Genomic DNA, 26,679 nt, shown 5'->3' with positions numbered 1-26,679 from the left:
GAGGCGGGGCCGTGCGCGGCCCTGGAGAGAGGGGCGGCGCGGGGTAGCTCCTGCGGATAGCGCCGGAGGAGAGCGAGGAAGGTAGCGCGGGCCGGCGGGTGTGTGCAGCGTGCTGAGGTGCGGTGAGGTCTGAACCCGAGGCAGTGGAGGTCGGATTTGAGAGTTTCCCTGCTCCGGCCTCCCTTTGTTCCCTCTTCCCGCTCCTTGCCCGCCGGGTGGCTGCGCTCCTGCATTGGCAGCTGGGCAGGAGGGAGCTGCGGTTCGGCCCGCCCGACGTGTTTCTGAGTAGGCTTTTCTGCTTGGGAGAGTGGCTCTCTGCCACTGAGATTCTCAGTTGCGCCAAGTGCAAAGGTGGGACTTGCAGGCCTGGGACGGGCTCAAATCGTATTAGCTTTCACTTTTTTATGCCTTAAATTCCATGAGTAGCAAATCGAAAGTCACCCAAATAAATGGCAGCATTTTCCAGTGGTGGGAGAACTGTTAATAGTTGTTTTGTTTTACACTTGACATGAGCTTTGGCTTCCTCTTGTCGCCTGGAGGCTTCCCGCTTCCGGTGCTTGGGTGATTTGCAGTCTTTACAGTTTATGGAGACGCCTCTGTAATGATTGTTTATCTGGAGTAAAGGCTTTCTGGTGTTACGGAGTTAAATCGGTGCTAAGAGTAGAGCCGTGTGTTGGTTGGTGTGCGAGGAGGGCGGGGTGCCGCCGTGCTCGGCTCTCCCCCGGGAAGTCAGCGGAGCTGAGCGCAGCACTTGCTCTCGCCGGGCTCAGCCCGACACCGCTCAGCCTCGGCGGCGAGTTCTGCATTGAACGCTCTGAGAGAGGTACTGCTAAAATCGTGCTGTGGCGGTGGGTGTGAGTACTGCCTATGAAAAGGCTTCAAAGAACTTTTTGCAGTTACTCGGGCCAGCACTCGGGCTTGGGATGAATGGTTAGCTGGGAGTGGACTGCAGAGGTCAAAGCTTCCGGAGCTAAGAGTGTTGTTACAATCGTTCTGGCATACAGTGTTGTGACTTGGCTTGTCTGACTCGTTGTGGCAGAGGCAGTGCGTGCTGACTTGTTTGGGATACTACCAAAGCCTTGGGTGTTCATTTTCGTGTCTTTAGATGCCAGGCTAACAGTCCTAAATGTTATTTCTGGGCATTGTTGCCAGCATTTAGCTGCGTGCATGCTATGTCATAACCATGGGTATTTCCTGCTGATGCTTGAGTGCTCTTCTGCAGCATCTTCTCTTCTGTTTCTACCTGCTGAACTTAACTGCAGAGCAGGAAATTTAATATTAATGAGGGATTTGCTAGTCAAGCTAATTGTTAAAAGCAAAAAAATACAATAAGGGAATAAAATAGAGGTGACTAATTGCTAATGTCCAAAAGAAGCATGTGATACATCAGCAGTACCCTCAAGATGGTATATTAGAATTCAAACTGTAGTGAATGTGTTAAAGGAGGATTTCCTCAGTATTTATTACAAGTTCTCCCAAGTCTTTGATAAGCCTGAGTAGGTAATTTTGAAAACAGCTGGGGACAATGCTAACATAACTGAAAGTGACCTTGTCCTGACCGGGTTACTAACACATACACGGAAACACACACAGAGACGTGTTTTGCATTCCTTTTCTAGGTATAGTAAACGAAAAGTCAACCCAAAGCTGTTCTTACACTTCGGAATTTTATCTATAATGAAAATGAATTGACAGCCTAGTTTCAAATAATAATTTTATGTATGTCTGCAGGTTTCATTTGAAGTTTTAAGTTTTTTACATTATGAAGTCTTTTGGAACATCATGACCTTTTTTAAAACTAACTTTCATAATATGAAATCCCTGTTTCTTATTACAGAAGAGTTGGTGTAGGATTTGTTAAATCTATTCTTTCTTGTATTTGTGAAATTAGTATTTTAGTGTAATTTTTAGTAAACTGAAGCAATTTTTATTAAAAATTAATGTGCTTTATACATCTTCGTTGTTAACACAGTTTTCATTTGGATGTGTATTTCCTCAAATCCGCATCATTTAGGTGCTCTTAAGGTGAGATTGATGCACTTTTTACCCTCCACCATCAATGTCACAGACAAATAAAAGGTCAGCTTGAATAAATCAGTCTGTCATGATTGTGCTGTGATAGGTGCAGTGTTACCTTCGGAGCTAATACCTTAGAGAGAGTTTATGTATTGTTTATCAGTGGAAAAAAGTATAAGTTACAGATTGGTGACTTTCAAATCTGCTCAGTGTCTTTGTTGTCCCTATGTTCTGGTTCCAGAGTTCACAACAATACGTAGAATTAATCAGCACCTTCTTCTGTTCTGATAGCAGCACTTTTTGAAGCTCCCTCTGTTCCTGGTCATTACTTAATCAAATGTAAGAGTCCAGTGAGAAAGGAGATAATTGCCTTTATGCTTTTTTGGCAACTTGGTCCCTGAAAAAAAAAGTTTCTTTCTGCCTACCAACTTACATCAAAAGAAATGCTGTAATGCTTGCTGGGTTATTTTTCTTTCATAATCTACTTACTTAAAGTGTTTCTTGCACACCTTTGTAGAGTGCAGCTTTTTTTTTGGTGATGTGTGACATTACTATCTTTTAAGTGGTACTTACTGCTTTTTATAGGTAGGGCAGAATTTTCCATGAATCTTATACTCTCTACATCTCTCAATGTTTTGTCTTGGGTAGATAGTTTTTCATGCAGAAAAGTAGTCTTGCTTGGTTAGTTTTCAGTTGAAAATAATAGAAGATGAAATCATTAAGCAGATCTGTAAGGCAGAATCTCACATCATTAATTCCTGTTACTCAAATGATGAGGCTTGAGATCACTTAAGGTGCAGAACTTGTGGGGAAATTGAATATCCAGCAGTTAATTACGATCTGTGACTTTTTTTATACACTGTATGAATATATCAATTTCTTTAATACAGCACATGTCTTGCTTTAGCCAGCTTTTGCTAAAGATTAGTTCTACATTATTGTTTGCTTTTCTATACAAGTTTCATTATTTTGCCTGGTGAGTGAAATTCCTTCAGGTGTTTTTTAAGAAACTAGATCAGGAAATTGACAGTTGGCAACTAATATTTATCTTACTATGTCTTCTGTTAGGCCAAATACCTTGATAATGTGTCCATTACAAATTAGAGAGGCATTAATGTATGAAATAGAAGAATGTCTTAAAGATGTTAGCTTCCTCACAATTTAGCAAGACCTTGTGATAAATTTAGCTGGTTAATGGTTACTGTTGTTGCCCAAGCCCCTCACAAGTTTTGAAATCCCCACACGTTTTGCAAGCAGGGAGGCTCCCTCCTTTGTGCTTCATCTCTGGCACAGCGTTTGCGGAACTGTGGGATTCTGCACGCTGGGTGCAGAGCCACATAATAACTGCGGGAAAATGGGCTCTTCTTTATAATGAGCTGTGAATCAGAAGTACACCGAGTTTTCTTAAGTTAGCTTTAGTGGCTGAATCTGGTGTCAAAACAGGCTGTATTTATCCATTAAAAAAACCTTCATAGAAAAAAAGGATATGACTTGTGTAGTGAGGGATCTTAGAAAGGTCACCTAGGTTACATGCAGAGTCTTGCAGTGTAGGGTTCTCATTTTGAGAAAGTTGGGAAGTAGGTTTGGTGAGGCTTTAATATCTTGCATATAAATACATGGATGTACACCTGTTTCTAGGAGGTAGCATTTGAAATGCTGCGAAGTGGCTGGTGGATACAGGAGGCAGTTGGGTTTTTTGACCTGTGCCAAGTGAAAGTCTTTCTATTGGTGAAGGTTAAGATCATTTGGTTTTTTTCCCCTGACTTCTAAGGTCCATGAGGTATTAGGCAAATTGTGCATGGTTTCATAGAGGCTATCTCAGGTTTATAACAAGAACAGAAACTCATCTGGTTTTAGCAGCATTTTTTTTAAATACCAGTTCAGTAGTTGACTAGCATTTAGACAGAATTTCATCTTTGGACATCATACTTGGCTTGCTGTGAGTTTCTAATACTAGCCTTGGCCAATCCAACACAAATATTCAATGTTAAGTTGAAAGTTTCTTTAATGAATCCCTTTGGGCATTTGAGCTGACCACAAGTAGGGTCTTCAGTAATATAAAGTATAGTTGTGTAGAAGATTTATGTATCTCTGTTAATTGGAAGGTGGCTCTGTTGGGACCTTGTGCAAGAAAAAATAGGAAATGGTCATTTCATCCTTGATGCCATTAGTTTATGAAAATTACCATACAAGCTGGGGAATCATGCACAGCCCTCAAAGAGATCCTCATTTTACTCATGGTTGTAAATCTAATCTAGAGTTACCATTACCTGCTATTTTTGACGTAGTAGTGTTTTTCTGCATTCTAACATTTAAATGTGTTGGATAGGTAACATATTTCTTACTCAACACCTTTTTACAGCTATTTGGATAACAAAATGAAGCCTGCAAAGCTGCACTATTGGACTCTGGGTTGGCTTTCCATGGCACTATGTTGCTGGTGTACTTCAGATACATTTACTCAAAGGTAAGTTGTGCTTTAAAATGAAACATCTGACAACTCATTAAGTGCAGATCAGAATGGTTTAACTTCTAATATAAATTTGTTATTATGTACTATTTTTGATGTGTTATTCTTTCCTTAGGAAGGGAAGAATACTAATTATTATCAGGCATCTACATTAACTGGAGGAGCAAGGATCATGCCTGAGACAACCTTTATGTTTATTAATGTATCAGCATGAAGAAAGAGGGGAAGCTTAAATTCCTTTTGTTGCCCTTAAAACTTTTCTAATCTTGCTGTAGATGAATCATTTAGAGTTGTGATGTAGTAATGACAAAAATTGAAAATTATTTTGAGACACAGAGCAATAAATCTGGAGTCATCCCTGTGGCATGAACTGTACCAACTGCTGTGTTGTTTACTTTTTAGTCTTATTTTTCCTTGCTATTTTCTCAGTTCTGACCATATAAAATTCTTTTTCATGACATCCCAACTGAGGCTGTATCAGATTGCTGCACAACCTTTTGGCAGTTGTTGTACCTTGGCAAAATCTGGGCTTCAATACCAATAGGCCATGAGAGAAACCACACCCCAAATCACACCCTTCTGTGGACAAAGCTGAAATTCTTATTGCATTGTATGAGGAAATAAACTTTTCTGCTTCCTTTCAGTGCTTTGGCAAGAGAATGGTTAAGGGTGCTCAGTTCAGTGCTGAACTTCTTTCAGTGCCTACTTTGCAGCTGATTGGTAGTTTAGACACTGCTGATGTTTCTTCAATCCCCAGGATTTGGGCTCTGTCTTGGCCATCTTGGCAAAAGAGTCAGCTCTAGAGGCACATTCCTGAGCTTCACAGAGCAGGATAACTCAGGCCCAAAGAAGGGGAGATATCTCTGAAGCTGCATAGGTATTGAAAATGGATTTCCTTGGATTCCAGTTCTGAGCTTAACTTGCTTTGTTTAGTATGTACAGTTTTCTGACCTATCCTTAGCCAAAAAGTGTGTTCTAGGAGAACACCTTTTGGCATGACAGACATTGCAGAAGTTCAGCTGCTATTTCAAATACAGACCATAGATCGAATGAAAAATCTAATGAAAGATCTTTTCTAAGCAAGGACTTTTTAAAACCAAGGAAATTAACTGCTCTGCAATATAGGGTAATTCCTCTATTCAGATTTCTACAGCAACAGTAAAGACCCATATAAAAGTGTTAATAGTTTTCATTGTGATTATGCTGGTAAGTTCCAGAGCTATTCTCCTAAATTATATAGAAAACCACAGATACATGTAAATGCTTAAGAGAAAATGGGGCCATTGCAACGTAGAAAGACTAGAGGAAAAAATGGAGACATGATAAAACACAGAAGCATCCCTAGGTTGTCCTCAGGTTGAGAAGAATTGGCTTTGTCTTTTATTCCTTTTTTTTTTTTTTCTTTTGGTACTATGTCCTCTGGCAAGAACTAATGACTGACAAGTGGCTATTAGCTTCCAGAGAGTAACAATTTATTTTGACAGTTCTGCACATAATGTTGTCAGTTTAAATAATTTACAATTCTGTTTATTTTTTTCCATTTGCTATTCTATTTAATCACTTTGTCTGGTTGCTTAATAGCTAAATATATCTGCTGTATTGTCTGATGCAACGGGTTTTTATTTACATCTACTTTAACCAGAGTAAGTCTGCTCCAAACTGTTGGAAAAGGCCTCTATAGAAGTGATGTGATACAGGCTTCCAACACTTCTTGAAAAAATTTTTGAGTTGTTTCTTTTCCCCTCTGCATAGGTATATGATAGTACTGGTGTGTCTGTGAGTTATAGATCTCTTATTCTTAGAGGCTTTGAAACAGGCATGTTCTTGTAAAATATGGAATACTCAAATTCTTCTGTAGGTAACCTGAAGATTTTGTCACAGTTTGATCACTTATTAAATGTTTAAAAATTAATTAATTTTTAGTAAGCATTTTAAAATGTACTGTTTGAATTAAATTCCTATAAACTGAGAAAGTCAGAATTTTTGAGATTTGTAATTTGTACTTTACTTTTTATTCTGAATTTTTTTTTTAATCAAAAAGTTTGGAGACACTTGCAAGATCCAATTGCATCTCCTGCAGTGGAAACTACATAGTTTGAGAGTGGTTGTAGTCTTTCTTTTTTAGAAGAGTAGTTACAGTTCCAAGAAGGTTGTATGCTTTTTTTTTTTTTTTAAGATAATGTGCCTATCAAGAAGAATTAGAAGATTCTTAACATCCTAAACAAAGAAATTCTTAAAAAATTAAAAGACGTTTAAAAAAAATTATTGTTTTAAAAGCGTGCTAGTAAGTGCTCTCCTAAATATAAAACACAACAATGTGGTTTTTTCCATCCTTAAGAAATGGAAAGCACATGGAGATAGGGTGCTAGAAGGAGAATTTGTTTAACAATAGGGGGTATTAGCAGGTTTCCAAATATGTTGTTTCTCTGTGACTTGTTAGTTTGTGTTTGGAATGTGTGCCTGAAGGTGTTCTTCTTTTGAAAATGCTTGAGGAAAAATAAATGTCTGTCTCTCTCCAGTGACAACCACCCTCATCCCTGGAAAAAGCTGTATTTTGCTCATCATTGGCCAGTGACTGTATGTAAGGTGAGATTTTTGTGTTTCTCTTTTATCCTAACAAAGGTAGCATTGGATAATAAGCATGTGAAAACCGATTGAATAAAGCCCATTAACTATTTAATGTTATTTATGCCTTTATAAAGGCTTTTGCTGATCTTGATGCAACTTTTGCTACTTCCCCTACACTCCAGAGCAGTCATAACAGGGCAAGATTGTGGTGTGTTACAGATAGTCAGTGTAGGGCATACTGTACACTAAGCTTGTTACAGAATTTATGACATCTTGTTAGTTGTAAACTTAATCCCAGACTTTCATCAGACTCTGTAGGAAGACTTACCTGCTTTGTTTGGCTAACAACAGATCAGTACCTGAACTATCTGCTGCACAATAAGATTTTATCTTTGTAATATTGGCTCCAGTATTTCTATGATGTCGTCAAATACAGATTCAGTCAGGAAAGAGAGCTATAAAGGTGTGGCAGGCATTTCTGAGTATTTCTGCATTTTTTGCTGTATTTGAGGGATGTGAACCCAAAATGAACCCAACCTTCTGACACAGGTCTGTCAAAGCACAGCTAAGAGGTGTACTATTGCTGTTACCTGAACAAACCCCTACAAACCAGTTTTCCCACTGTATATTTATGCTGGTTCCTTCTCTGAGTTCCAGGGTAGTGCAATTGATAAATTGACAAATGACTTTCATAACCTTCTAATGAAGTTGTAATGAGTAATTGAAGGTGTTGAGCATCAGAAAATGTAGGCATCCTTACACTTTATTGATTTCTATTGATCTTCTGTAGTAAGAGGTGGACAGATTCATTCAAAGAAGTGAAGAAAAAGGGAGATGAAAATCATATTAAGTGACTTTTTTTCCTAGTTTCCCATCATTCAGTCATATGAAGAAAGAAGATCTCAACTGTACTCCTCTAACAGCTTTCTTGTTTTACATAAGAGGAGTTCCTAAACTCAGGAATTCATTTAAGTGCTTTTAAGTAGGTAGATTCTTCTGAATGTTTGGTGTATTTATATATGATAACTGTTTTTTTTCAGAGCGTAAATATTTTTAATGTTATTATTCAGTTTAAAACTGTTGACATGATGTTGGAAGGAAAAAGCTGTGTAAAAGAAAGCAGCCAAAGTCATGATATCATTTATGGAAAAAAGCTTTGAGATACTTTTTTTTCTGGAAGTACTTCTTAGTTTATGCCTGCTGTGTAAAAGAATCTGATTATAGACTCTTTTGTACATAAAGTGTTCTTGAGAGGTGTGTGGATGAGCTGCATCTGAATTCCTACCTGTTTTGCATATCTCTGCTTGAAAAGTTTTTCAGGCTTTTGAAGGCCCGAAAGGCCTACTTTAAAATTTGGAGGGCACAGATTAGCATGCCAGAAATTTGAGAACACATCTCTCCCAGCTCTTCCTGGGCTTTAAACAGTAAGTGTTCAGCTGGTACTGAGTGTGATCAGTGCAATTAAATTGGAAAGGTGTTTTGTAATCGTGTCTTCCAAACTAACCCATTAGAATAAAGTAGTATCATGGAAGCAGTGATCACCCCAGGACCTAGTTACTGACTACTGTAGTGAAAAGGGTGAAGGAGGAAGAGAGATGTTCTTCCTCGTAATGTGATTAGAAATTCCAGTACCATATAATTGACCTAAGGTGACTATGTCTTATGCAAAGATATGTGAGCTGAATTCAGACCCCAAGTGACTATGAATTTCATGTTCCCATAAAAACTTGTGCCTGTGGCTAATTCATGCCACACTTTTCAGTTACAAATCAATGTGACTTATGAGCATCTCAAGGGCAAGAAGAGGGACTTTCCTACTCCCTTTTTATGGAGTTGTAAAGATCTGTTATTCAATAACTTAAAAGGAGAACTATTATTTCAGCTTTTGCATCCTGGAGATTGCAAAAAGATAAAATTTTCTGTGTGGTTGTTTTTTTTTTTTTTTGTGTGTGTATGTGTGTGTGTGAAATGTGGAAAACCTAGTGGAAGTTTGTAAATTATTCAGTTCCTTCTCTTTTAGGAATGGGAAGGACAATGAGGAAATGGTACCTGCTGTCATCTGCCTTTTACTGCACATATGTGCTGATCAAAGGAAAGAGTCAAGAAAAGGACAATAGAATAGAGTAATTCAAGTTTGAATGTCGTGTTAAGCAACAGATTTTTTTTTTTTTTTTTTTTTTTTTTTTTTTAAATATGAGATAAAAAATTTTCCTAAGTTCAGGCTTTGGCAGTAATTTTGTAGCAAAGGCTTAAATGAGGAATAGAAACACTGTTTTTCCTTCTTTTTTTGGTAAAAATAGAAGTAGTCACATAATTCAGAAAGAATTAAAGTGACTAAAGTGAGGGCAGTACACTATTGTGATCTAGCATTAGATCAAAAAGTTCTTTGATCTTTGCTTGATTCTTTGATGTTTCTTTTCTATACTAAGCCAGGTGTGTCAAATTAATTTCAACTCTTGCTAGTTCTGGAACAAAATAAATGTTTTTCCAAATGTCTATGTAACTCGTAAGATAACATGTCTAAAACTTTTACAAGTTTTCTGTGAATAAGGTCTGGTTTAGATGGTTTTGTGGGTCTTTATATTCTGTAAGGATAAACTTGTGAAAGGTTTTAGCTTATCAGCTCCTGCTAGAGGCGTTCAATAAGAAATAAGTTTGTTTTATTTGCCTCCCAGTTTTTTTCAGCAACGTTATCAGTTTGGTTCGTTTATTCATTTGTTTTACCCAAGGGGTGGGGATAAGGAGGAAGGGGCGTAACTGCACACTGTTTGAGGGGAAGCAGTTGAAGAGATGAACTCTCTCCGCAGTTTGAAAAGCAAGGATTTTTCTTAGCAGTTGCCATGTTTCATTACAAAACAACTTGCACTTTATCTTAATTAAAGAGATGGCCTACTTAAGCAAGGTGCTGGGAAGGAAGAGCAGGATTAAATATTTCACTTCCCAGAAGCTGGTGTTTTATTTCAGCTTGGTGTATCTGTATGTGATCCAGTAGCAATACTCTCTCACATTTACCAGCTGCTGTACTAAGGGATTTGTATCTTGGGCAGATCTACAAGTAACTACTTCTGTGACAGGTTGATGGTATTTCACTTTTAGGCATTTCAGAGATGATAAAAGCCTCCATGCTTCTGGCACATGCTGTTTGTGCAATGTCTTGCTGTTACAAATAGGCTAATCCCTCTGCTGTAGCATTCCCTCTCAGCACGGTGGGTGCTCTACAGCCTCACGGCACTTTGCTCAGTTTTATATGGTTCGTTTGGATTGATTATCAGATAGCTTTAAAACAGGAGAAGACAATGCTGCTTTTTCAAATGATCTAGGTATATAGTGCTTTCTGGGGTCCAGTGCGCACTTGAAAATAAGTATTTATACCTCTGTTTCAAGTCAATGGTTGCCTGAGGTTGAATTAATCCTCCAGCAATCAGTCTGTGGTAAACAGGAAGGCTGAGAAGAAGTGTTTTTGCAAGCAGGGGTACCCAGCTTTGCAGACCAGCATTTGCATTTTTTATAATGTTGATTTAAAATGAACATTGGAAAGATACCAAGGCTGGAATTAAAAAGGAGGTTGAATGAAGCTGGCCAAAGCATGCAGAGTGTGAGCTAATATGTTGTAGGTTGCATTGACCTCTCAGTTCTGCCAGCATGCAGGGTAACACCAAGAGTCTGATGAAACATATAGAAGAAACTGCTAGGAAGGTCAGTGCCGTGATAGGGGAGAACTGATTCCGAATTTAAAATGCTCTGGGTGTTCCATTAGCATGTCTGAGAACTGCAGTTAAAGATTGAATAAGGAGCACAATTGCACTGTTTTTGTTGCCACCTCACTTGAGCAAGCTGTTGACTATTAATTTGCTGTGCTTTGGGCTAGATAGCCAAACCCGTCCAGCTCTACAAAGCTAGTGTCGTGACAGGAGCAATATTGTTTAGGTATTTGCAGTGTGTGTTTTTTCAAAATACTCCTTTCAGGAAAAAAAGCTGTTGCTGGGTGTAATTGCTTGTATTGTTGGTGGCAAGAGAGGAGAGGAAGGAAACTGACACAGAACAAGAAAGTCTTGCAGAACTTGCAGATTTGCTGTCACTGGCCTGTGGCATGTGGAAGGCAATTAGTGAGATTACAGACCTGTCTCTGCTCTTCTCTACTCTCTGGTCTTGCTCTGGCAGCACACAAAAGGCATTGTGGCATAATTAAGACAGAATGCAGAACCGAAAAGGAAAGCTATTATTATGGGAAAAGAATGTCTGAGGAGGTTGTTAGTTAATGGCAAAAAGTGTTTACTTGAAAGAGCTCTAATTGCTAAGAACAATAATCAGGGAAAAATACAGTAATAGTGTTCTGTGATGTGTGACATGGGTTTTTTTGGTTTGTTCTTTTCAGGGATATGTCTCTGCTCTAAACAATAATTAATGTGTAGGCTATTTCTCCTGTATTATCAACAGTTTTTATTGAAAGCTCTGTTTTTGTGGGAAGCTTTTGTTTTTGTGGGAAGATGTTTAGTCTTTCTTTTTCTCTCCATTCTTTTGTCCCTCAAGTCAAAATCCTTAAAACATATGTCAGTTTTACTTGGAATAAGCAATATATTTCATCTCTTCTTTTTCACTTTTAATACAGTGATAAAACTACTCCTCTATGCTTAAAGAGGGTTGTGTACTTGTCTAATATTACAGTTTGTTTTGCATGTTTTTATTTTAATGGCTCTGCACTCCTTGAAACGATGTGGTGAGGAGAGAAATACAGAGAGCTTCCACCTGGAATGTTATAAATGCAGATAAAGCTCTGTTCATTTAGCATGGATCAGGCTACTTCCTGTTACCTCAGAACCTGTCCTTCTGTCTTCTTTTTACACTGTCTGTTCAGAATGTCCCAGTATTCACTTGATCTGCTTCAAAATTTTAATGCCAGTGGGTCACTAAGTGGCATAATCCATGACAGCTTTAAGTAATGAGTTGATCAGCTCCTGATTTGGCAAGTAAAAATTAGCATGTCACAGTAGGACCTAGGGCTATCAGCAAATGAGGTTTTACTTTTCCCTTTAAACCTTTATTCCTGGACACATGCAACAAATATTCTGTGGTTTTGTTTCCCACAGATGAATGCTAATGATTGTCATGACCCTCCAAAGTACTGGACAATCCATGGATTGTGGTATGATCATAGAGTGTTTTTATTTCAACTTGGAAAGGAAAAAGCAAATTTTGTACCTGGATGTTTAGTGATTTGGTTTTGTTGGGTGGGGGTTGGTTGGTTGGGCTGGGTTTTTTTTGAGGGTTTTTTTGTGTTTTTGTTTGTTTTGTTGTTTTTTGTAGGGTTTTTTGGAGATCTTAATCTGTCCTTATCATTCCTTTAAACAAAATTAAAACCCTATGGTTTGACGTAAAACTGAAGTACACTTCTGTATCTCATGACTCTTTGAACTCTTAAAATCCTCTGGCCACATAAGCATTTTATTTATAAATCTCCTCATAAGATCAGAAACAGTCTTAAGCAGAAAGGGAACTATAGTTTCCCTTCTTTTTTTTTTTGTCTGAGTAAAAATAATTTGTTAATATCTCATGACTGCTTGTGGCTTTAAGTATCTTATCTCCACACAAATACTGCAAAAGTACAGGAAAAACTAATTTGCTTAAAAGGAATCAACTTACTGGAATTGGTGTCAAATGACAACAATTCAAAATTTTTCCTGACAAATACAGGTTAAAATCAGTACAGAAGTTTAAGCTATGCCTCCTGGAAAAGTGAACAGCATTCTGTATGGATTCCCAGTGAGTGTCTCGGTGATACTTGCAGAAATGTCAGATGGTGCAGCAATTTAGGAGGTCAGTGCCATTGATGGCACCAGTGACATCATGTGCAAGACTCTTCTAAATCGTTGCCACACCCATATGATTTCTACATAGAACGAAAGGGACCAAAGGGCTAAACAAAGAAATAATGAAAAAATCTTTTGGCCATCTTCTGAATCTTCATGAGAAATCTTTTGGCCATAATTAACATCTTGAAGGTTTTACTTCTAAACCACTGTAGATTCTGATGGTTTACCTACATTTTTAAGTAAAATCTCCAGCTATAATCCTGCATATTTAAAATTCAGGCTTATGTTAGTTACCATTACTGAGTTAGGAGACATCTTTGTTTCAATTTTATTTTGCTTCCCTAGGCCTGACAGAGCTGAAGACTGTAACAGGACATGGCATTTCAATGTCACCGAGATCAAGGTATTTAAAACAAAACCAGGCATACCAAGCAGAGCTAAGTGCAATTACTTTTGCACATCCTAAATGAAAAATCTGCAGTTTATAATATCAGTCTTAATGTTTACTGAGAAGTATGGTTTTTTAAGGACTCCAGGAATTCTCTAAGTGCTTCTGGTACCACTTGAAGTTGCAGTCCTTGTGATCATTAGCAGCTGTACCTACTTGATTTTGTAAACCTGCAGTTTGGCTCATTCAGCTACATCCTCCTTAAAAAAAATATAGAGGTCCACCAGCACATAAGTGCTGGATCTGCAGTGGCAAAAAAGTACCTGTGAAAAGAAGAAGATTCAGTCAGTCTGTGCTCTCTCTTCACATTTTCTGCTGCAAAATCAGAACAAAGCAAGTAAGAGTTCAGTGTACTGCTTTCTGTGTGTTTTCTACTAGAGCATTAGTCCTTTTTTGTTCTTTTTCTACTTCGAAAACCCCAACGTATTAATTTCAACAAAATTCATTTACGTGTTGTAACCAGGGATAAGAGACTTGAGCCAACAAATGTGAAAAGCTGCATGATTGAACAACTTCTGCAGGGACAGCTGAAGGAAAGTTTTGCTTTGAGTCAGTGTGTCAGTATGCTCAGATATTTAGGTGGGTGTACCTGTTACCTCCAACAACAGCATTTTCAGAATGTGGGGGGAAAAGACTTTTTATTTTTCTTCAGCTAAATGTTTCAGTTACAGACACTGAAAGATGAGGCTTCAGTTGTAGAAAATGTATCAATATATGTAGATTGTCTAAGAAATACCTTTTCAATGCTGTGGGTACATTTATTAATTGTGGTATTTTTAGGATCTGATGTCAGACATGAGACACTACTGGCCGGATGTGCTTCATTCATCTCTGAATCGCACCCAGTTCTGGTGAGTACAAAAAAGCTCTGAAAAGCATTTTGGATATTATTTTATGAAAAGTCCTTCTGAGTAGATCTTCGGGTGAGATGTTTTGCATGAGAGGAAGTGTCCAGGAGGCCACTGAAGCAGTATCATAGCGTCCCCCAGTGGCAGGGAGGAGAAGAGAGATCCAACGGGCAGGAACTGTGCAGCAAGATTGATTTATTTAATTATTTTACGACTCTTTTATAGACTTTTTTCTTCATAGTCTAATTGGTCAAAGGATCAGCTATCCCTTGGGGTGATTGGCTAAAATCCTAAAACATCCATTGTCAAAATATTTTTCTACTGTGCTATAAACAAGCCTCTGCAAGGTCGCAAGTGTTCATGGTTTATAGAACTCTACAAATATCTTCTGTGAGAGAGAAAAGTATCTCACGGGACTGGAAAGAAGCAAGAAAAATTCTTGCTAGCAGCAATATTTGTAGCCACAAAGCAGTGTGTCTTGCTAGTCTCATTTACAGTATAAATCTGTCCTCTTGTAAAATACAGCTGTTGAAGACAGGGCTATGGCAGAAGTTTTAGAGAAATGAAACTTAGTGAGAGAGTGTTTCCTTCCTTTGTCCCCAGGGAGGAGAAACAGCTGCTGTTGACACATTAAATCTGAATAGCAGTAGCACTCCTGGGATGTCACAGCTAGCTGCAAGAGCAACTTCCAGGTCTCTTTCCCTAGCTAGTTTCACTGTGTTGCTGGCCTTGAGAGAGCTTTCCTTTTGGGCTTCCTCATAGAAGAGGAAATAGAGAAATAGAATGCTCTCTGTCATGGTAGCAGCTTCTCTGTTCAGTGAAGTTACTGACAGCAGCTCTATGCTACCACCAAGCTTGTGGGTGCAAGAGGTGCAGAAGGATGAAGGCCTTCAGGACCATTGGTAGCTGTTTTCAGTATCTTTTCATTTATTTGTTTATTTTGCATGGCTGTGCTGCTAAATAAAGTAAAACTGTGAGGAATATCATCTTAAAGTCTCAGTAAGTATTTTGTGGAGACTAAAGTCTCTGTCCACCCTGGAAGCTCACAGGAGTGATTAAAACACTTGGGCCTGGTGCATTCTTGGCTTGCTGCAGATGATGGTGCACGGGCACTGTCAGTGCAGACTGCACCAAACCACTCCAGTAGCAGTTCCATGGTAGCAATCATAGGCTTCTTGAATGCCAGCAGATCTTTAGCCCTCTATTTCTGCCGCCTTTTTAGGAAGAGCAGGATGTTTAAATACAAATACTACTGAAAGCCTTCAAAAGACAAGCACTTCACCGTTAGTTTTACACACATGCATGCATACATTCTCTAAATTAAAATTATCATCCTATGTGCAGTCCCTTGCCTCCAGCTTACTTCTGTTTCAGTAGCCCTTTGGAATTGACTGTTGTCTGCTTCTGATCCAAGCTAACCCTATCTCTTGCTAAGTTTGCCCATAAAAGAGCTTCTATTGACTTTAAAACGGTGGTATCTTTTCTCATTAGTAATTTAAAATCCCTTGTGGAGAAATCTGCCCATGGAAACTGGGCTCTTCCAGGCAATAAACAATCCATTTGACATGCAGTTGTATTGAATGTTACAGCCAAGATGAGAACTCTCTACAAGGCTGAATTTGGGAAGATACAGTGAAAATCTTACAGTAAAGCATCTTCTGCCCTGCCTCAAATCTCGTGACACCACAGTTGCTTTATTAATTCTCTATTCAGAAGTAGTGTACTATTTCTCTAGATCCAAACATATTCTTTTAAGATGTTTTCATTCCTTAGGAAAAATCTGAAGTTTTTAATACGAATGGACGATTCCAAGGCAGGCTTTCAAGTGAATAATAATTGTTCTTCTTTTCTGCTTTTTGATGATGTAGTTAAGGCATCATAAGTTCACAGGATGCTGTGGTGATGGCACGAGTTTGTGATTAGATAATCTTTATGTACATCTGCTGAACTGATACCTGTATAGTACAAGTGGCTTGTGAAAATTTGAAAAGAATTTTTAAAAAAAGTCATCCACAGTGTCACTAAAGATTATACTGCTTAATGTTTCAATGGACTTCAGAATTGATGGGAACATTTTTGTCTTTTTCCCAATTTTTGTTCTGTTTGAGTTTGTCTACGGCACACTGCAAGAATTTCTTTCTTCGGCTCTCTGTTCCTTGCTCATAGGAGAAGGGATGGTAGATTAAAAGTAAGACTTAAGAGGAGGCCTGTGAAAATTCTGCCACAGGCGAACATAAAAGTTGATGCTAAAATCTTAGTAGCTTGTGCAATTTCACTGTTTCACCCAAAATAAGGCTTAGTTGTTTGAATTCAGAAAAAAAATTAGTGCTTTGAAAGTGCATTTAACACGAAAGGTTCCACTAAAACTTCCAAAAGCTTAGAGATGGTAGTTTTCTAGGCAAATTCTTTGCATTCTGACCTCTGATCTCCATGTAAATACACTGAGAGATCATAAGAGCATGATATATGTTTACTTCATGAATGTATAGATGTTGCTGTAACCGAAATGGTGGGAGTGATCTTGATTGGGTTTACTTTTTACATGTGCAGTAAATTTGGGTGCAGTGTCCTACTCCACAAGTGTAGCCTTTCAGATACTTAAGTGTAATGGCTAGCTTGTACAGCACATATATTTGCAAATAATGTGTTCTAAAATTTTCATTTTGCTTTTCTCCTATAGGAAACATGAGTGGGACAAACATGGCACTTGTGCAGCCACACTTGAGGCCCTTAATTCTCAGAAAAAGTACTTTGGTAAAGCCTTAGAACTCTACCAGCATGTTGATCTCAATGGGTATGTAAATAAACTTGATGATCTGCCTTTTATTCCGAACAGTTTCTAAAAGTTTCAAATCTAGCCTAAAATGAAAGTCTAAAAATCTGATTGTAGAGAGGAAATGAGTATTAGTGTAAATTATTTTTTGTACTGAAGTTCAGAGGAAGAGTTGTTACCCTGAGAAGCAGTCTCTGGTCACTTCAGTCAGGTAAGCCAGCAGCATCCTTAACAGCATCATTTAGACAGTATGAGCAAGTAAATTTTTGAGAAGCTCTGCAGGCTGTATCTTGATACCAAGAGCTATGGTACCTGTAATGTTCTAAATCAAGGGACAAAACCCCCAAACTGCTGAGTCATACTGAGCCCCAAACACTTGTTTTTAAAACAGTGCTCTGCTCGGAGGAAAAGACAAGCTGCAGGCAAAATCATGCAGAACATCCTGGGAAAAAGGCTGAGAGGCAACAGCAAGAGAGGAGGTTATGAAGGGTGGTGTTCAGTTGCTGCAGGCAGTCCTCTGCTGTCCTTTCTAACAACTCCAGTGTGACACTCTTGCTTTGTCCTAAGGGCTGACTTCTCCTCATGGTTCCAAAGCACTGGCCATGTCAGATTCAAAATCTTGATGAGACTGTTGTGGCTTGTCCGAGCACTGTCTGCATGCTTCTGGCTATAGGTGAATGCCAGAAGGTTAGAGTCCTTTCCTGATCAGTGCTTGGTGTGGGTGAGAGGATGTTTGACCATTAGATTTGTTGACCATAAATTGTCTGTCTGTATAAGAGGACAGTGTCTAAGAGAGGAAATAGTTTTGTACCAAGAAACATACCTTTAAAAAAACTCCATAAAACACCCCCAAAGAAACCCCAAACCAGCCCCATTCTGTTTATGCTCTGCCAGTGTTCTGTCTAAGCAGTCTCCTAGACAAAGTGTCATTTATTTTGCATATGCACAAAGGAAATAAGTTCTTCTTCCCTCCCACCTCAGTTTTGTAGATGCCTTTTAAAACTGTAGCAGATTTTTCTACACACAGTGTTTGTGCATGTCATATGCAATGTTAAAATTAATAATGTCTAAGTCAATTGCCTAAGTAGCTGTGATGGTGTGACTAAAACATTTACAGATGGCACAGTGACCGATGATGTGAGCCTGTATCAGCGTGTGCAACACTGCAAAAGAATAGATAACTGAAGCATGTTGAAATGAATTGCTCAAAGCTTATTATCTATTGTGAAAATGAATATAATTAATTTTATCTTTACTGAAAAAAAAGACTGCCAGTATTCTCACTGTATATCACTTATACTTGAATGGGAAAAAATGACAGTGATTAAAAAAATTGTTTCCAAAAAGCAAATTATTAAAAAGAGGACATCATGCAGAGTTCTGTAAGAATTAACAGAACGTCATCTCTTTTGTTTGCCTCCTTATATCCTGTGTAAAATGACAATGAAAAGCAGATTGTCCTTCAGTCAGCTGGATAGAATCTTCCTTGTGCCAAAAATGACCTTGGAAGGGAAGGGTTGAGCATTATCAGCATTTATGGATTAAATCCTGCAGGATGCTGACTATTCCCACTTCTTACAGAAGAAGCTGGGACTCTCAGGCTCATCACGTGTTAGGTCCTGAGTCTTGTAAGCGTGGACATGTGGACTCCTCTCAGGACTGAACCTAAAGAAAGGGGTACACAGGCTAGAGGTTCTTGAGCCTCATTTCTCTCATGTGACCAACTTTTCCACTTCAAAACCATATTTGTTAGGAAAAGTTTCTGCCCTGCCAGTAATGGTGATCCAGACTGACATGCTGTATCCCTCTCCCGGTGTGCTGTGTGCCTCCCACCACAGGAAGCCCATCCAGTGTTTGAATATGAGGGTGCCTAGAGCACCCTCACAAGTCTGCTCCTGTGCCCTCTGCAGCAGCTGGAGCACAGGGGAATGTCTCAAGGCAGGGGAAAGGAAGCAATTAAACTGCATGCCCTACCTGGCAATGAGCAGAGCACTCTGATACTGCCTTTCCCCTAGCTGTGTCTGAAGACTGAACTATTCCAGCTCCTCAGATGAAGGTGCGGGAAAGGGTTCTTCCTGACCCTGCCAAGTTAGATGGGAAGTGGCCTTTCAGAAAATGGCCTTTCCTAGGCTGGCTAAGAATGGATGACAAGTTGCCCTTGCTCCCATCACTGTAATGCTTGACAGGTTCTTAAGATTGTCTGTTTTACCTAATGATTATGAAGGTATGTTTGCATATAAGAAACATGGAAAAATGTGTTATCTTTATTTCAGTTGTCTCTTGAAAGCTGGGATAAAGCCAAGCAGTTCATATTACAAGGTAAGAGGCAATCTTTTATAAAACAGAATCATGTTCATGCACCCTTTTTCAGTAGGAGTCAACTAATTTCTGTAGAACAAATGAGCTTTTAAAAACTGTTTAGTTCTTTAAGGTTGTGCTTTTTATAAAAGTTTTTGAGAGCTTAACCAGTGTGGCAGCTGTTGGAAGATGTACTCGTGACCTATTAATCTCTATAAGCTTTTTACTTTTTCAGATGACTGCTATAAAGGAAGCTCTTACAAGTTTTTATGGTGTAACACCGAAGATCCAATGCCTTCCTCCAGAAGAGGTAAAAACTCCCCTAACTTCCCAAAATGGAAAAAAAACAAACAAAAAACCAACATTTTTTTTTTATTTCTAAAGAGCGCTTTTTATCAAAAATAAAACAAAAATAGAGTGAAAAATCTTCAGTATGGTGAAACTTAGGTCTAGGTGTTCCTTGTGTATACAGCTGTTTGCATTTAGATATTGTTTGATTCTTGGACTTAGGTTTTAAAGGTCTTTGTCTTAAAGGATTTAAACCTGTATCTCTTGCACGAATGCTGTAACCACCATGCCAGAGGTATTGCTGTAGCTGAGCACTTTCCACTGTGCCTGTTAAAATTTAATTGCTGCATGGCAAATGACTAAAGCCAACAAGAGTGAGCTGAATGGAGCCAGTGACTGTCAGCCTTGGTGAGGGTGTGGCTGTCAGCAGGAGCCTTCCCTTCACTGAGTATGGCTCTTGTGTTCTGTATGAAGACGTTACTCAGTGAACAGAATCCTTCTGAAATAAAGCAGCTCAGAAGCTTGTCTCTGAGATTATTCCAGAAAGCCCATACCTAAAGAGGTACTAAAAGACATTTTGAGCTTCACTGTGGTTCAGGGTCAGTGTAGTCTTTCCTTTTGAGCTGATCATGTCTCAGATTTCCATTTCTTTTTACTTTTCCTTGCCAACGATTGTGCTGTGCATCATGATGCAGTAGAGAAGGTGGTACACAGAGACAATGTGCTGTAAAGTATAGGTCACCATATCTGAACCAAAAGTGCCTTTGAAGGAACAAAATAATATTCTGAACAATTACATATGTAGATTGCAGAGTTCTTTCTTTCCTTTTTTCACCTAGGTTACTCTGCACGTATAGAAAATAAAGTAAAAAACAGAACCCACAAGGTTAGCTTTCACTCTTGTAAGTGGTTCCTTTTAATCTCAGCTTGTTAAAGGTGATTTACTACAAAACACTTGGCAGAGTTATTGCCCATACACAGGCGACAATTTATGAAAACTTGCTAAGATACAGTTGCTATTGGAGTATGTTGTCAACTCATTTGCTTTAGTAATGCTCTGAGGTTTCTGTATTCATATGTTTAACATGAAAAAAGGTCTATAGGTTACAATATTTTTAGAATGTGTTTATAAGTTACTTTAAGGAACAAAGGAGTATTAGTTGAATGTGGGTTGTACAGTGATCCACCTTTTGACATTAAAGAAATGCAGACTAACACGAACTGCAGTTTCTAGCTCTGTTTGCTGTAGTTCTGCCATTGCTTTTAGTACACTTGGGATACTGCTCCAATTATATGAAACTAATTTATAGCTTGGGTCTCCAGTACTTAACAGCTGAAGGTATTAGGTAATAGAAATGAAAAACTACATCTCAGTTATTTAAGGATAGGCCTTTTTCAGAGTTCTAGCCTCATCCATGCCTGTAATGCATGATGGAGGTACTTTGATATTTGAAATGTGTTAAACACACTCTCTGTTCTTAAATTTCTTTAAAAAAACCCCAAAACATAAAAAAACCCCAAAACAAACAACCCCCCCCCCCAACAACACAAACTCCAAACAAACAAAAAAACCCTCACCACAGTTACTTTTGCCTTGTATGTATCTTTTTGTCCTGCTTAAATGTTTCAAAACCAATTTTTTTCCACATTTTGTTAGACCTGAGCATTTGGGGGCATTTTCCTGTAATCTTTTTTGCCACATGAGAGGCCCCCATGCCTGCCTGCTTTTTTCATGGTGAGAAGTTTTTCTTCCTAGCCTAGTCCAAAAATAACATTTCTCCTTCTGACAACTTGGTTCTGTAGTCTTTTTTGTAAAAGCTATTATAAAATTTCTCATTTATGGAGAATTTTATTTGCCTCTATTCCTGCCTGGCTATGAAGAGTTGGTGAAAAGTGTCTTTCTGGTCACATGTACCCTTCAATATTCACAGAGTTCAGCCCGAGCTCATCATTGTTGAACAGCTTCTGTGCACTGTGCCGATGAGTAAAGGCCAGGATAATGTGTCACAGCATTTCATAACGAGGCTTAGTAGTTAGAAATTCCCCAGATTGGTACTGAGTATGTGCAGACTGGATGCCTCTTGTACTTTTATTTGCATTTTTCATCTGGTAAATGCACAAATAATCACAACTGTATTCTATAGCTAGGGCAATATAGCTGAAGAATTGATGTATTTTCTTCTCTGCATGAGGCTGATCTTACCCTTCATGTTTCTAGGGCGAAAAAGCACAAACAATTGGCCAGATTGAATTCTGCTTCACCAAAGAACTGCAACTGATAAACTGCACGGCGCCAAAGGGTGAATCCAACCCAGCGCAGGCTCACTTGAAGCTTGGAACTGAAGAGCTGTCAGTCTGCAATGATACTCTCCCAACCTATTATCCTTCAGAGGTCCAAGGTCACAAATGAAGCCATAAGATTGCGAAAAACTTTTTAAACAGCAACAAAACCCAAACTCATGTAATATCACAAGCCCCTGTCCCTATCACAGGCCTACAGTGAAGATTTCTGCTGGAAAACAAAGTTCTTTTGCTATTAAAGGAAAGTGGTCCACATGATGGGATCAGCATCTGATCTACAGCTTGGTCTGGATTTTTTGGCTTGCTTATGGTTTGAATCAGTGTTCAAAAGACAACTGTGACTTTTCAGTTTGACATGCAGTTAAGTCTGCCACTTCGGCTGCTTTTTGGTTTTTACCAGTGAGTCAGGGAAATTAAGTAATTCTTCGTATTGAAAGGATGATCGTCTCTCTGAGGTGAGACGACAATTTCTTGAGAAGAAAACACTGTAAACAAAAAGAACTCTTGAGACCTGTGTGGTCTATTCCCAGATGTATTACCCACTGCCTCACATAATTGCTCTCCACAAGTGCAGAACAGAGATCATGTCCTCTGAGGTGTTGAACCTTTCCTCACTGAGGGATCACGGTGGACCAAAGACAACTTCTGCATAACTTCTTAGTGAAGGAATAATGCTCTTCAAGTTTGGGCTCCTCTACCTAATAGATCCCAGGGAGACTGTATTTGTAGCCTTACCTGTTCTTTGATTATTTTTGTGGCAGTAGCTCCATGCAGTCTTGAGGAACAACCAATGCTAGAGCTTACATGTTAGTGTAGGAGAATGTTAGGCCCTAGAAATATGTTGTTATTAATTTTTAGTTATATTTGAGCATTCAGCATTACTGCATGTGCATCTGCACTTTTATATGAAAACAAGATAGTCACGTAATCACTTTGTTTCAAGAAACAGCTTTTTATAGATGAAACAATAAATACTACAGGATTTTCAGTAAAAGGTACAGATGTTGGCAATAGTGCATCTCTACCCCATAATGTTTAGTGATATGCCACAAAGTTGGATGTTTCCAGAGGGAACCAAATTTTGATGACAACTTCCCCACAGTTCTCTGTTGATCTGTGTGTCTCAAATTGTGTTTCAAAGAAAGACAGTTGTGGCTCAAGGTGCCATCTGTTTGTTAGAATAATATTACTATGAAAACATGAAATGCAGTATTAGAAACAAAAACTTGGAAGCAATGAATTGTAGCACTGGTTCTTGCAAAGACATATTGCATTGTCCTCTTGAGTGCCATCACACGGCATCTACAAGACAGATGAGGGATCAGACCCAGCCAGCATGGATTTAGGAGGGGCAGGTCCTGTCTGACCAACCTGATCTCCTTTTATGACCAGGTGACCCACCTGGTAGATGTGGGGACGGATGGGGATGTTGTCTTCCTGGACTTCAGCAAGGCCTTTGGCACCATCTCCCACAGCATACACCTGGGAAAAGGTGGCAACCCATGGCTTGGACAGGTGCACTCTTCACTCGGTTAAGAACTGGCTGGACAACTGGGCCCAGAGAGTGGTGATGATGGTTGCTGCATCCAGTTGGCAGCCAGTCTCCAGTGGTGTCCCCCAGGTATCTCTGTTGGGCCCAGTCCTGCTTATGGGTGATCTGGATGAAGGGGTTGAGTCCACCATCTGCAACTTTGCAGATGACACCAAGTTGCAGAGGGTGAGTGTCACTCTGCTGGGGGATAGGAGGGCTCTGCAGAGGGACCTGGACAGGCTGGATTGATGGGCCAAATCCAGCGATAGGAGATTTAAAAAGACCAAGTGCTGGTTCCTGCACTTTGGTCACAACAACCCCCTGCAGCACTACATGTTGGGGACAGAGTGGCTGGACAGTGGCCAGGCAGAAAGGGATTCAGGGATACTGATTGGCAGCAGCTGAACATGAGCCATTGTGTGCGTGGGTGGCCAAGAAGGTCAATGGCATCCTGGCCTGTATCAACAGTAGTGTGGCCAGCAGGACCAGGGAAGTGGTTGTCCCACTCTACTCAGCACTGTTGAGGCCATGCCTCAAATGCTGTGTCCAGTTCTGGGCCCTTCAGTTTAGGAAGGATGTTGAGATGCTAGAGTCAGTCCAGAGAAGGGCAAAAAGGCTGATAAAGGGTCTGGAACACGTTATATGAGGAGAGGCTGAGGGAGCTGGGGTTGTTTAGCCTGGAGAAAAGGAGGGTCAGGGGAGATCTTGTCACTCTCTACAACTGCCTGAAAGGAGATTGCAGCCAGGTGGGGTTGGTCTCTTCTCCCAGGCAACAGCGACAGCACAAGAGGATGCAGGCTTAAGCTGCACATGGGGAGGTTTAGGTTGGACATTATCAAGAAGTTCTTCACAGAAAGGGTGATTGGGCACTGGCTACCCAGGGAGATGATGGAGTCACTGTCCCTGGAGGTGTTTAAGAAAAGACTGGATGTGGCAGTTGGTGCCGTGGTCTAGTTGACAAGGTGGTGTTAGGTTGTAGGTTGGAATCAATGATCTCAAAGGTTTTTTCCAACCTAGTTGATCCTGTATGTTTCTGTGTGATAACCTTAATGGAAGATCAAATCAGTGTTCTAATTTTTTTTTTAGTTGAAGGGTAAATGATATTAAATATATTAAAATATATTGAAATATATCTTATCATGCCAAATAATGCCTAGGGAGGTAAAATATATATGAGTGTGAGTTCTCTGCAGTTGAAGTGTAATGCATTCATTTAAGAAAAGCCAGTAACTATAAGTACAAACTTTACAAGCAGATGACACAGACACTAACAGCCCTCACAGTGAGAAGCTCAAAGGGAGCTCTTGTCTCTTGCCAAAGGGAGTCAGCAGATACACACAAGAGTCATACATCACCAAACTCTGCAGCAGAGTAGATATGCTTCCATGCATATTTCAACCTCATTTTCAAATAAAAGAAATGTGAAGGAGCTGATAAGTTTTAAAACTTTGAGAAGAAAATAACATAATCCAGAATGAGGGAGGGATAAAACATGCAGGCTGCAACTGAGTAAAAATTGACTGAGAAAAAGTAAAGGTTGGCTAAAGTAACCTCACATACTCTGAAGTCCCATTTAAAGGGACATACCTGAAGTACTGTGTTTGCCTTAAAAAACCACACCCATGTAGTTTTTACTCCACATTAAATATTTAAATTTTCTATAGTGAATTTTTCAGTAGTATCAATAAAACCGTATATATATGATTACCGTTGCGTGTGTTTTGGCAAGCCCACCTGCCTAACTTCTAGGAAGATTCAAATGTCTTTTAAAAGCTACTGGCTGATTTTTATACAGAGATGTGCCAAGACATGATGAAGTTTTAAGTGATACATTTAAGGGATGCGTTAAGGTCTGTATGTGGGCAGCTAGGAGAGCAGGTGAATGAATGCTATCACCACTTTAGATGAAAGATCATGTCCACCCTTTGTGTTCTCTCTAGCAATGGCTCACAGCCAGTTGTGAGCCTTGTCAGTTGCTTTCCATCAGAATGTTTAACAATTTCAAGTGTTGGATTAAGGCAGTTTAAATACAATAAGTAAACAAAGGTATATAGGGAGCCATAAAATTCAGTTCTGAAAAGTGTCACTCACTTCTTTATGCCATATAAATTCTGTCAGCCTTGAAAATTCAGCACAGCCTGGGGATGATGGGTCCTGTGTTCTTTTCTACATCATTGAATAAACTAACTAAATTCCAGCAGAGATGTGTGTGCAGTCTTGGTGGTTTAAAACACTAGTCAACTCCACAAAGGGACATAGCTTGTTTATACCCTTTGTCCATGTGCTCTCTCATGCAAAATGCTTGAGCATCCCTAGGCATGTAGATTAGAGCATGGGGGTGTGTTCCTTTTTCAAGGACAGCCCCTCTTCCTGGTGCCTGGGCTGGTTCGTTTCTCTGTCTTGTTTTTTGGTCTCTTTGTGTCCTGAGCCTTTCTCAGCTGCACAGGAGCCCAGCGTCAGCCAAGTCTATGGTGGGGCAGAATAGGAGATTGGAAAATGCAGCTTCTGCTCAGTTTCATGGGGTAGCTATCCATGTGCATGCGTATTGTGTGTAGGGGCACATCTATCTCTCCGTACCAGCAGGCAACTGCTCTGCCACTGCCAACTGCAACAGGAGATGGGCGAAGCAGAGGGGACTTCTCTCCATCACTCTTATTCTTAGTGGGGGCAGCAGCTGGTTGCTCTTGCCCAAGGGATAGGCAGAGCTACCTCTGCAGGCCAGAATGGAGGTGGCACTGGGCTCTGGCTGTGTCCCTGCTCTGCACCCTCAGTGGCTGGGAGTGCTGGGCTGTGCTGCTGCCCCAGCTGCTGCTGACTGGAAGGAGAAGAGTTGGGGCAGGACTGCAGTGTCCGTGCAGCACATCAATACGCTGCACATCAAATCCCACAGAGGGGGACAGACTACGTATCTACAGCTGCAAAGCAGCAGGTTGGGAAGGGGTATTTTGATTGGAATGGGTTCTTGAATTTGGGCACCTCTTCTAGTGTGGTTGTGCTTCAGTCAGCTGTGCTCTGGATCTGGCACTGAGCACTGTTAAGCCAAGGCCACAGAAGGTTAATGGTACTGCTCTAACAGTGTTATTGATGCCTGATGATGGTACTGATGATGCAAAGGGAAATTGTCAGGACTTTGCAAGTTGCTTTCCCAGGAACGGAGCAATCGATGAAGAAGGTTGTACTTGTAAATTCAGACTGTAATGCTGATATGGCAGCTTCCTTCACAAGGGTCACTGCATGCCTCCTGTTCCTGTAAATATTCCCTGTTTCATGAGGTTGCCATAGATTACCCAGAGCTGATACAAATAATTAATTTTAGAAAGTATTTAAA

At 39.7% G+C, this 26,679-nt stretch overlaps 1 protein-coding gene across 2 annotated transcripts; it reads left to right on the top strand.

Annotated features, from left to right (window-relative positions):
* RNASET2 (ribonuclease T2) lies at positions 1–25,483 on the top strand. Of its 2 annotated transcripts, none has more exons than XM_082302284.1 (10): positions 1–117; positions 4,379–4,483; positions 7,006–7,072; positions 12,142–12,197; positions 13,210–13,267; positions 14,093–14,163; positions 16,841–16,954; positions 19,207–19,252; positions 19,467–19,541; positions 21,738–25,483. In XM_082302284.1, exons 2-10 carry the CDS (start codon positions 4,395–4,397, stop codon positions 21,927–21,929), a joined length of 768 nt encoding a protein of 255 aa, XP_082158410.1. In that variant the 5' UTR covers positions 1–117; positions 4,379–4,394; the 3' UTR covers positions 21,930–25,483. The 2 variants fall into 2 exon arrangements, with proteins under 2 accessions (XP_082158410.1, XP_082158411.1); XM_082302285.1 differs by lacking the exon at positions 1–117 and adding an exon at positions 127–351.
* Positions 25,484–26,679: the final 1,196 nt, after the last annotated feature.

This window comes from Coloeus monedula (assembly GCF_965178545.1).
Source record: "Coloeus monedula genome assembly, chromosome: 2".
In the NCBI taxonomy this organism is placed as follows: Eukaryota; Metazoa; Chordata; class Aves; order Passeriformes; family Corvidae; genus Coloeus; species Coloeus monedula.
Note: the sequence above shows the minus strand (reverse complement) of the source record. Positions and strands in the feature narration are given on the sequence as shown.

Excerpts from the sequence above, each read along its gene's own strand:
- RNASET2 (XM_082302284.1), top strand. The coding sequence starts at position 4,395 with ATGAAGCCTGCAAAGCTGCACTATTGGACTCTGGGTTGGCTTTCCATG. Across the intron at positions 12,198-13,209 it reads TGGACAATCCATGGATTGTG|GCCTGACAGAGCTGAAGACT; the intron begins GTATGATCATAG and ends TTGCTTCCCTAG. Across the intron at positions 19,542-21,737 it reads AATGCCTTCCTCCAGAAGAG|GGCGAAAAAGCACAAACAAT; the intron begins GTAAAAACTCCC and ends TCATGTTTCTAG.